Genomic DNA, 12500 nt, shown 5'->3' on the forward strand with positions numbered 1-12500 from the left:
CTCTAAAAAAAGAACTGAACATACATTATGTTTTGCCTCAAGCTATTAATTTCATATTTACATAATATTTAACTAATAATCTCTTTGTATACTTTAACTACAGATATTTTATAAAAATTCACATGTTTATTCAGGGTCTTTCCATATAGCAATTGATCAATACTTATAACTGCAACACGCCGTAAAGCACACGGATGTATTTTCGTGCGTAAAAACATCATATCTATGTGCAGGGTCTTTATGGGCAATGCTGACCACGACCTTTAACAGCAATATGCGTTTTGAAACATTATGCCTCATTACCATCTAAAAAATATCAGGTTTATGTGACCGTTCAATTTACATGTCATTATATTATTTTCGTTCAAAAATGTAAGTCTTATTTTAAAAGTCACAAAATTATGCATTATTTTATAATATTTGTTTTGTTAATTTTGTCTATCATATAACAATCACTAACGTGTAGACTGTACTAAGTGATTGAATAGTGTATTAATATTTTTCTAACAATAAGTTGTCAATGGGGCCCCCGAACTCTCAATACAATAATTAATTGTTACCTAGTACTCTCATAAACAATCCAATAAGACGGGAATTTAAAAGATAAGCATTCTTCCAGAATTCCTTATTTATATAATGGTAGAAGAGAGCTAAATATCTATCGCACCTCATTAGGACTGTGATGTATTAATGGTTGAGCAAGGAAGAAAAAGCATTCGATTCACGCGTGTATTACCAGATGCCACGGTAAAACAGTAAATCCTAGACACTTACATGTCATTTTCAGACGGTCCTAGTCTTGAACACGAAGTGGCGCGCCGAACGGTGGAGCGCGTGTCGGAGGAGTTTAAGATGTACGTGAATGCCAAACTAATGCAAATGAAGAAGCAAGTCTCGGATCCTAAAATTGTGAAAGAGATCAATAACATCCTCGAGATATCAGCAGACATACACAAGTAGGTAATAGTTGTACATTGTTTCATGATAAGCAGGCAGAAAAGAATTAGAATTTTCTTTGGTTCAGGTGAATCTGAATATTACATGTTTCCACAAGAGATGTGATTATTTAATCCTTTCACTAAGAGAATGGGTGTTAAAAGTAAATGTTGCTTACCAGAGGTAAGTTTTTTTTGCTGAAAAACTAATATTTTGTAAAGCTTAATGTTATAGACTGAAGCATTTATTAATTAACATAATTAGCCTTTTGCCCCCTCCGTGTTGATTTTTCGAAACATATCTGTTTGATTGACTATTTAATTCAATAATTAAAGATGATGCGAAGAATGCTGACGATTGGGACACTTAAATTAAACACTTGATTGAGTTAAAAAAATATAAGAGCAAACTAGCAAAGTACATTAAATGAATTTGTAATTTAAAATAAGAAAAATATGTATGTGTACGAAAAAGTAAGTACTTATATTCAATAAATAGTATTTACATGAATCTTTTTATCACTTAAATTCCTTTTCACATTTTTGTTCGGCTGTCCACATTGTTGTTTTGCTTGAGCTGAAGAAACAATAATGTATTACTTGTGTCGGGCGTAATTTACAATTAATTGCTTTAAGAGGGTGGACACTTAATTAACAAATGAACCAGCAAGCGAACTTTCGACTATTTGTGTTTCAATAATTTTCTCGCTTAACCTAACTTGAGATTTCAGACAAATGTACAATGGGATTGAATCCGTGTCCTATACAAAAAAATTAAATAACACTTGTGTCGCGCATATCTCAAATATTGTATGTAGCGGGCTCACACTTATGAACAAGCATGTGCACTTGCGCATTTGTGTTTGGATGTTTTTGATTAAGCTATACCTATGGCGCATTTGTTTGTGAAAAAATACATGTTTAACTTGTTTACACAACACAATATCCAAATGTTTCATAGTTAAAGGGTTAATACTAACAATGAATCCATTAACCGAAACCTGTATTAGATACTAGAACTCTAGAACCAATCGTTTTGACTAAATAATTAATCTAAAAACATATTAGTGGCTAGGCGAAGTCTGAATCGGCATAAAGATATATACCATTGTGGCAAGGTTACGATATTGTCATGACTTAAGGACCACATTATAGAATAATAGCCGTGTGCTATGTTTCAAATGGTAAAAACCTCGGATACCAAATCTTTTTTGTCAATCCATGATAGTTTATTATGTCCAATCGACTTACTAGTTATGTAAAATCATGTCATACTTACATTACAAATTATCTCTTTTGTAATTTTGAAAGATCACGATATACCAATGTTATATGTAAACATTGTTTAAATTAGTCAAATCATGATATACCTAAATAAACTTAAAAAGACAGTACCCGTATATCCGACAGGAAGTTAAAGAATGACCAAAGCAAGCTGGCAAACGCCGTGGATGGTGCCGGGGAGTGGCGCAAGCGGGAGAACTCCCGACTTACTGACCTCGTACAGAGAAGACTGGAGTATCTTCAGGTGAGTTGTGGGTATATATGAGACTCGCTATGGACAAGAAAACGGGGCAACACTTGCCGAATAACCTGATTTTTCGTTTAAAAGAAGTTTGCTTGGGATGAAAAATTATATAAAGCGGGTTGTGTCGCCCCTGATAGCCTGTGCATGACCAGCACATGCTAATATGAGATGAACAATTTATGGACATGCTTTTAACCCAGTTTCTCCAATGAGAAAGAAATGAACACTAAATATTATGACTATTACAACTTGCAAAAAAATAATTGCAAATGGCATTTTTCAATCCTTTAGCAATTGAGATAGAATAGCAATTAAATGATAGTATACATTTATAAAGAATTCAAAACAGATGCCATAATTAAGTTAATAAATAGACAAATATCATTTTCCTGTTTTCTTCAATGTCAATTCAATCATTCAATTAATGTTACACATTACTATTTTACAACCTATCAAACAACAATACAATCAAATATCGTTACATGATAATTTACAACTTTGTGGTTACCATGGTAACCAATTTAAAAATTAAAACTGCGTGCAGTTATTTTAAGTCGCTATGTTACTGTATTGGAATATTAATTATTAAAACTGCATAATAAAATAAGTACAGATAAAATGTATTCTACATGCAAACATTCAAACCTTTTCCATACATATGAGTGAGGTCTTGCGGCCGTTTGCTCTTAAGGTAGAGGGAGTGTAATGCACATGTATTAGGATCTATCTCATGTTGGTATTTTCTGATTGTTGTGTCAATAAGAGTTTCTTTTGTGCAAAATCAAAAAAATCTAACCACAGATTAAGAAATAATTTACATTTTATTAAACCTATCCCCCTTCTCGGATTTCTACAAAATGAAGTTATGGGGTATGAAAACAAAAATAAGAGCAAAATCATTAAAAGTCAATTTATTTTATCAGGAAAACCGTTTCTGTATACCATAATGATATATCTACAAAATAAATAAAGATAATCAACATATGTGTTGTTATTTTTAATATACATCTAAGAATTGTATAATGTGAAGAATCTGTTTCTATAAATTTTACATTATACATGGAAATGACAAACTTTTAAATCTGAAAAAAGACAATAAATTATCATTGCCCACTAATATACTTGACTTAAAAAGTATAAGTAAACATTAGTTGTGAAAAATATACTGTGTATGGCAATGTTCACCACAGCTAACTAAAAATAATTGAGATATACAATGGTGACCCCCCCCCCTTTTTTCATAAAAGAATGTGAATAAAAAAATTATATGGAATATTTTGTAAGCACTTTTTTCAATGAAAGTGTGTTCCGGCACTAAAATTTTGCTCACAATATTAATATTGCATCTATGCTTAACAAATCGAAAACATTATATAGTATGTTTCCAGGCGTATTTTCAAAAGAAAGGGAGGTAACTTTGGCAATGTAAACAAATGAACAATAAAAAATATTGAAGCACAAATGTGTCCATTTTATATGCTTTTCATATATCTAATAACAAATCAGCACTCTACAAGAAATTTGATGGCTCAAGGGCTGCAACTCTGTAGAAATTTCAAGAAAAAAAAGATAAATTTGTATGCATTGAACAACGATGTGCTTGATAGCACTAATTATTACAAATCACACATAAATAAACAGCTGTGTTACTTTCACACACTTTTCAGTGATAAAGAAAGCTGCAAGCTTTGGCAGAACGTTGTCGAGTACTTTCTTCATACTAGTAACTCGCAGTTGACCAATCCATTAGAGTTTGTCATAGTGAAGATGTCTCGGAGGCCATCTTCTCATGACCTGCATCTTTTGCAGACTCTTTGGCGACAGCTTCAATGAATTCCCCAGCCCGGTTTTCCATCAGTTTGAGATTCTCTGGATGGATATCTTTCATGTCCAGGGCTGACAGGAAATTGTTGACCTTTACAGCACCACCCAATCCATCAATCATTGCTGTAAATGTAAGAAAATACAATGATAAGTACCTTTCATGTATTGCACCAAAATTTAACAACCCATCAACAAAACAGCTCAGACAAAACGGTCCGGAATTCTGGACAGTACAGCCTATATACTTGATTGAAACAGTCATTCGAAAGACAGCATAGCAACGGTGCAATAGCAATCTTCGAAATATTTTGTTTAAAGCCACTTGGCAGTTGCCAAAATAGTTATTTTTAATGGTCATAGTAAAAAGTCAGTTTCCCAACTTGCACAGCTACATTTATTTGCCAAATTACACTCGTACTCCAAACAGATGTTATCACAAGCAATTTTCATCAATGCAAAATACATACAAACTTCTTACCTATCCCAAGCTTTGTATTGACTGCAAAACAGGGCATCCCTCTGGATTTGATATGGTGTGTTGTTCCATATGGTACTCTGTTAACAGCACCACATTCAAAATGTAAATACACAACATACAAGTAGCCCCCGAAGCATCTCTATAGTTCATCCTCAACATTGTCAAATGTTAGTGGCACGGGTCCTAGTATACATGACTGACAGGACTGGATGCTCTTCAATAAAATATCCAATTCCACAATCCGACGTCCATGCCAGTTGTCGTTTTGTTTTCTATGGCTAAAAACGGGACAATTACCTTCTGTGCACTTTCATATATTCAAGACGGGACTGTAATTATGCTCAACTAACACATTCCTGTGATTAACAGAAACCTTTCTCTAAGATTTGGATTTCAAACGTCTTTTTTTTGTTACCATTCATTGTTGTTTGTTTTTGTTATGGTTTTGAGAGTAGAGTGATCTCTCTTGGAGGGTTTCCTAGGAATTCCCAATAATAATTACCAAAAAACGGAAAACTTTCTATTTTATGGTAAATTAATTTTATGTATCAAAATCCGATATAAAGAAAGTCTATATGCGAGAAAATAATTGTATTTGATAAAAAAATATTCAAATTCCCGACTCAAACGGACATTTTCGAGTTACAACGAAAATCTTACGAAATTGTACGGAAAATTCCGTGCTCTTTACGCGGTTTCTACCTTAAATCTACAAAATGTTACATCAACTATGTGTAATACGAGCTTATTGTTTGCATTCTTACATCTGGAAGTGGGATAGACATCAATAGTTCCTTGTTCACAGTGTGCTAATTCTTCCTCTTATAGCACATACATTAAGCAGAGAGGCTAAGTAAATATGTTATTTTTGTAATTATTTAGGACATTTAACCATAAAAAGTCAAATTGATTAAAAGAATAACACTTACCTTGTTCAAAGACTCCAAATACTATTATTAGCATCAAACTAAAATCGATATGAACATGTGTTAAATAATTGTGTGTGCAATTGCAATATATATGGCCAAATTTGGTGAAAGGGGAATAATAGGTCATCTCATTGGAAATAAAAGGTCAAAATCAACTATTGTTTGATAGAAAATACTTTAACTGACCAGTTTTTGCCGATGTTTATATGACTTAAATAAGAAAAACGTAAGGCAATTTACAAAACATTAAGCGCAAGATTAGCGACGTCATTTCTAATTAGTTTTATCATTATGACGCTTGCCCAATTAGCACCAAAAAGTCTCAGAACACGCAATATATTGATTGCGAACCTAAGAATAATATGGCTTTAACTATTTTCTCCACAGAATCCTTCGGATTGTGACAAGGCCAAGAAAATTTTCTGCAAACTGTTAACTAATGGATGTGGATATGGATGTCAGCTGCATCATGTGACCTTCTGCCTGATCATGGCGTACGCTACCCAGCGCACGCTCATCCTGAAGGGGGAGGGATGGGCATACTCGGCCAAGGGCTGGGAGTCTTTATTCCTGCCAATCAGCAAGACGTGCCGCTGGACCGGCGGTCCGGTTGTTGCATCGCAATGGGGACGTATGTACACTGCCAAACAATATGTATATTTTGTAAACATGTTATCGTTTCAAAGGGTTGCTCAACAGTGCACTTTTAAGTCTAGTTCATACAGAATTATGGGAAAAATGGATACAATTATGGGTACCTACAACAGTGGTTAAAAATCGGTATGATTACAAAAGTACAAAACTGTAATTTAAAGAAGTATAAATAATTATAAATGAAAAAAGATAATTAATTTGATCGTATAATTGGTAAAAGACTAACGTTATGGCATTTTTGCAGCGAATTCTACGACGGATAGTTCGCAAGTCATCGAGCTTCCGCAGTTATTTCAATTGTCTTCGCGCCCACGTTTTTTACCGCTAGCAATACCGGAAGACCTCGCTGACCGTTTGACACGTATTCACGGTGACCCTCCGGCTTGGTGGGTCGGTCAGTTTGTGACCTACGTGACAAGACCAAGCGCCATGTTGCAGACGTTCCTTAATGAAAGCAAAGAAAAGATGAACTTTACCAATCCTATAGTCGGGTAGGCGGAAAGCGATGTTTCAGAATAAATTAACAGTTTGTGCATTGCCTAACGTTTTTGCTCCATGCGTATTATTAAGTCCGATGCTAACAAATAATATCAAATCTCTGCTAAATTCGAAGCTGGATTATGTGGAGCGAAACAACAGGTCACTTGGTGAAATTAAATATGTTTCGTAATATTTCCGGTCCATGGATAAAAATGTTTTCCCAATATGGCTTTTGTGAAATCTTCTGAACACCATTGTCATAAACATTATGACACTTGGTCACAGCGTTTGTTATTAGGTAACACGATTTTGTTACATTCAACAACATCGGTCACAGGGTAGAGGTAGACACTTTACCATAAAAAGACAAAACCTTGTCAACACTATAAAAGTCACATTGTTTTGTCAAATCATATGGAAACTTGCTCTGAACATTTGTTACAATGGTATCTCTACCGAAATCGAAACATAGACAAACAATGGGGACTGAATTTTTCCTTTCGCGTTTTAAATGATACATTATAAGCAAAACATGTTATGATCAGTTTAGTTCCTTGGAGCCACACATGATAGCCTAACGGTCTTCGTCTTTGTAGGATTGATACTTTGTTCCCAAAAACGATTATTTTAACATTTATTGTGCCTTTATGTTATAGGATTTTCAGAAATTACAGTTGCACAACGTTTCGCTACGTAGTGATTATATGCCTAGGTTAAAATATAAAGTAAAACCTTTAAATATGTTAGACTGTTTTGATGTGTTACACAATATTGTATACCCATGCTGAATTACAGAGTGCACGTGAGACGAACAGACAAGATCGGTACGGAGGCCTTATTTCATAACGTTGATGAATATATGCGTCACGTCGAAGAATGGTTCGATATCTATGAGAAGCAGCACCCCCGTGCTCAGCGGAAATTGTATTTAGCGTCCGATGATCCGGGGGTCTTGCTTGAGGCAAAAAAGAAGTGAGTGTTAATACACTTTTTAATTGGACAAATCACCCAGTGTCAATTGTATTGTGAAACTATACTATACTTAACGGCCACCGGAAAAACTTTGCGAAACCGAAATTTCGCAAACTTAAGTACCCTTTTTCTTGAAGGTTTGCTTATTTGTGATAAAGTATAAGATAAAAGTCTAACTTGTGATTAATAATTGGTTATTTTTGCTTGTTAAATGCGTTTTCTTCACTATGAACTTTATTTGCAAAGTTGGGGTTCCCATGGGATTTTTGTAATTTCCCATGGGATTTTTCATTATCCCATGGGAATTTTGGTTTCTCCCATGGGATTTTTCTCCAGCTTTTTTTATGGGAGAAAAAATCCCATGGGATTTTCAAAAACATAAAACACGTTCGTTTGTGCTTAGTTATCGATTTTAAGCATTGTTAAAGCATTTGTGCTTATTTTCGTTCAATTTACTTTGATAGAAAAAAAATCCCATTTTTTTATGGGAAAAAAAAATCCCATGGGATTTTTTTCTGATTTTTAGAGATTTATTCATGTAACCTTCAGAAACACTACCTTTTAACAAATGATGAGCATTTCTCGCGATTTCAACGCGTTATATCGTGTTTTAAAATAATAAAAAAATCCCATGGGATTTTTTTCCCATGGGAGTTTTTTGTCCCATGGGATTTTTTTTCCCATGGGATTTTTTTTTCCAATGGGATTTTTTTTAAGGTATAAGTTTCTAAAAGCTATATAATAATAATAATTATAATAATAATAATAATAATAATAATAATAATAATAATAATAATAATAATAATAATAATAATAATAATAATAATCGTGCTCAATATGATGAATTTGTACTTTTAAGCGACTAACATTTTTATTCGAGCCGATCATCGAGTCCGAATGGTGAGTATAAGAGCAATTTACCTGTACAAATAAATCTCAATTGTGAAGAGAACGCTACCGTACTATAAAATAATCTTGATAATAAGTCATATCATTTCTCGACAGAAAATGAAAACAGTATCCATATTGATGTCAGCAATGTCCCCTGCTATGATAAATATTGACAAAATGAAAAACCTTGACAATAATTCCGTGTCGAATACGCATAAGATTATAGCAATCAAATTCATATAAGCATTGATAAGATAATTTGCGAAAATGGGTCTTATGTCAAATACGGCAAGCGTAGCTCCATTCCATAATGTCCGGTATTAAGTCACGTCAAGTTTCGTGGTCGAATTATAGCATAATAATCATTTTCACATTACGCGATTCATATGAGTTTCCCTACATATATTGTGTTAAAATTTATGTTACACTAATGTGCGATGATGAAAAGGGGATTTCGGTAATTCTACATTCGCCCGCCTAGTACCGAAATCCCCATATTTACGCCTTAAAGGGTCAATAGGTCATCGGTATGAATGGTTTTTGACTTCACATGAATGTTAAGGTGCAACAAATTTGATATTAATTTTAATTATTAAGCACTCTTGACAGCATTAAGTTGCCTTTCAGTGGGGATTTCGGTAATTCTACACTAGAACTTAAACGCGCGCCGGTACCGAAATCCTGCTGTACAAACCTTCAAGTGTCAACAAAATTATTATAGTGTTTTTTTTCATTAGCAACCAGTGACATGTATTATCTCCCATTCGGTTACTTCTTTTAGAAAATAATTAGCGGGGATTTCGGTACTGCTACATTCGTACGCCCAGAGCCGAAATCACCCATGTTTACGCCAATCCCCCATATTACGCCTTAAAGGGTCTATATGTCATTATGTTTGGGTTTTGGCTTTGCATTAATGTTGATTTGTACACAATCATATTAGTGTTAATCATTTAAACACTCTTATCAGAATATTTTTTCCATTATTAAATAGTTTATTAATGTGAAAAATGTGTAAACGAATGTAAAAAAGGTAAAATGTACATTTAAAACATTGGTTACACAAAAGTATATGTAAATATAACATGACATAGTAATAATAAGTCTTCAGAAAGTATTTTCCAAACAAATCTGATGAAACAAATGATATCGTACTACCTTATTTACAATATGCTATACACTTTTGCAATTTAGTTATCAATGTTTAATCAAAGCATAAATCAGGATAATATGTTGCCTCTTAGCGGGGATTTCGGTAATTCTTAACAAGCACATAAACCCGCGCCGGTACCGAAATCCCCGCTGTACAAACCTTCAAGTGTAAAAAAATAATGATTTAGGTTTAAATAAAGGGAACAATAGTATTTTTGGCCACCAAAAAGCACTTCCGCGTCAACAAAACGATTGAAATTATGTCAGAAACCCAGCTTTTCATTGTATATATTGCAATACACCATCGGCCGCCGAGAGCGGAATACTGCGCTTGGCCGCTAAACAATGTGGATTGCATCAAATTAAATGTCAATTTTCGATTTTATTACAAAAATAAACACTGCCTTTTTATAAATATGTCAAGCACGTACACTTAACAAAAAAATCGATATATCTTTATGTAAAAGAAAAGTAAAGCGCTTTATATATAACAATGTTTTATAATGTCTCTCTGGTTGAGAAAAAAAACTAAACAAAACCATGTAGAACATATATGTTTTCATAATTAAAAAAAAATATTTAATGATGCACGTGATGTTTTATAATTGATATAAGTTCACGTGTCATTGAACGAGTTAAGGGAGAGATGCGAATTAAATTACACATAATTAAAAAATGATACTATACTGTCAGCTTGATTTATAAATTGTGTTCCATCGCGCCAATATATTCATTGTTCCATGAAATTGTGTATAAAAGCAAAACGATTGAAATTATGTCAGAAATCCTGCTTTTCACATGAAATGATCTTTAACACTTTTTTTATTCCAATCAGGTAATTAATAATAATAGGGGAAGTCTATACTGTGTATTAGAAACTTGTTGTGGTGATCCCTATCTTATCCGCTCAATACACATCCACCTGGCTACTGTACAGAAACAATTAGATTTACTTCCAAAATAACTGATTTCATTAATTGCTAACTTGTTGTCTACATTTTAAATTAACAACGATAATGGATCAACATCACCGTTGCACAATTATTAAGTTCACAGTAATCTGTACTTTAAATAGATAGCCTAATTAAAGACGGTGCTAATAAAGAACAAAGCGTGAATGTGGATATTAAGAAATTAGATCCTTTTTGCATGACACTGGCAGTATATCATTTTATCTTATATAAATAAGCCACATTTAAGACATGGATAAAATTAAAATAAGACACATTTGCATCTTTCATTTCTTGAAAAAAAAATAAGCACGCAGTCACATATAAATAAGATACATTGAAGACACAGAAAAAAATAAATAAGACACATTTGCATCTTTCACTAAATTTTCTTAAAAAACATGTGAAACTGAAGAAAAACATTTATTACTGACACATTATTCTAAAAGTCGACTGACAACTTAAGTTCAAAGAGGGATTTACAATTAAATAAGATCCATTTTCGCATGATGCTGGTTGTAGAGCAAGCAATACATTTCTTACTGACACATTATTCTAAAAGTCGACAGGCAACATAAATTCAAAGAGGGAACCACAATTAAATAAGATCAATTTTCGCATGATACTGGTTGTATAGCAAGTAGTCACATATTAATTACAGCTTGCATTAGTTGCAATAATTTTGTTAAGTGCGCGTGCTTCTGAACGTTGCGTTAAGCGAGAGTGTTGCCATTTTGTTAGTTTTATATTTTGGTATTATGTATGATTATTGCTTGTTTTGAATTTGAAATAAACGCTTTCTGGCAAATAAGCATCGTCTTAATTTTAATACAAATAATGAACATTTGACATACAAAATGTCCAATAACATACCGGCAATAACATTATATATATGTTAATTTCTGTGCATGTTTATACCGAAATTATAGCCGACATCGGCAGTTAGGGAAATTTAGTGACACACTTTAACACATCAAACATACATGATAGTTCTTTTTTCATATGATATTCCCCTGGTTGCTTACCGGTGTATTGGTACAGTTGATAACCCCGCCGGGACTACAGTAGGGTGCTAATACACACGTGTATCGTGTTCAATACAATCGTCTTAATTTTAATGCAAATAATGAACATTTGACATACAAAATGTCCAATAACATATCGGCATTAACATTATATATATGTTAATTTCTTCGCATGTTTATACCGAGATTATAGCCGACATCGGCAGTTAGGGAAATTTTGTGACACACTTTAACAAAACAAACATGCATGATAGTTCTTTTTTCATATGATATTCCCCTGGTTGCTTACCGGTGTATTGGTGCAGTTGATAACCCCGCCGGGACTACAGTAGGGTGCTAATACACACGTGTATCGTGTTCAATACCCGATCCATGCTACAACGTGTAAGAACGGGAATTTCGGTAATTCTACCTTTTTAAGCTTGCGCACCTCTAATGGGCACATATCCAAATATAATTTAATTAATTATTTTCCTAATCAGCATCATTTCACTAAACTACATGCAAATTTGTAGGTAGCTTTCCATGCTTAAAAAAAATAAACCGATTTTTTCAAAACCACCCTCACGCTCGGCTTTTGTCCAGTTTATTTTCACCCCTGGGGTATATAAAAGTTCCATAATTCATTCAAATTTCCAAATGTGGGCATGCAGTTGGTGTGTACAGATGCAGTAAAGGTGTT

At 33.5% G+C, this 12500-nt stretch overlaps 1 protein-coding gene and 1 long non-coding RNA gene across 2 annotated transcripts in view; one reads left to right on the forward strand and one right to left on the reverse strand.

Moving 5' to 3' along the window:
- LOC127873229 (alpha-(1,6)-fucosyltransferase-like) overlaps positions 1 to 12500 on the forward strand; it is a 31439-nt gene that overhangs the window by 1228 nt on the left and 17711 nt on the right. Inside the window, exons 2-6 of the mRNA XM_052416992.1 lie at positions 788 to 956; positions 2346 to 2463; positions 6082 to 6325; positions 6593 to 6839; positions 7624 to 7800. Of these exons, the coding sequence (XP_052272952.1) occupies positions 788 to 956; positions 2346 to 2463; positions 6082 to 6325; positions 6593 to 6839; positions 7624 to 7800 (955 nt within the window). The remainder of the gene's footprint in view (positions 1 to 787; positions 957 to 2345; positions 2464 to 6081; positions 6326 to 6592; positions 6840 to 7623; positions 7801 to 12500) is intronic.
- The window catches only part of LOC127873234 (uncharacterized), a 26666-nt gene continuing 17569 nt past the window's right edge, over positions 3404 to 12500 (reverse strand). Inside the window, exons 3-5 of the long non-coding RNA XR_008046066.1 lie at positions 6575 to 6792; positions 4766 to 6334; positions 3404 to 4410 (exon numbers count right to left, since the gene is read on the reverse strand). This is a non-coding gene — a long non-coding RNA (uncharacterized LOC127873234). The remainder of the gene's footprint in view (positions 4411 to 4765; positions 6335 to 6574; positions 6793 to 12500) is intronic.

This window comes from Dreissena polymorpha, chromosome 3, assembly GCF_020536995.1.
Source record: "Dreissena polymorpha isolate Duluth1 chromosome 3, UMN_Dpol_1.0, whole genome shotgun sequence".
NCBI lineage: Eukaryota > Metazoa > Mollusca > Bivalvia > Myida > Dreissenidae > Dreissena > Dreissena polymorpha.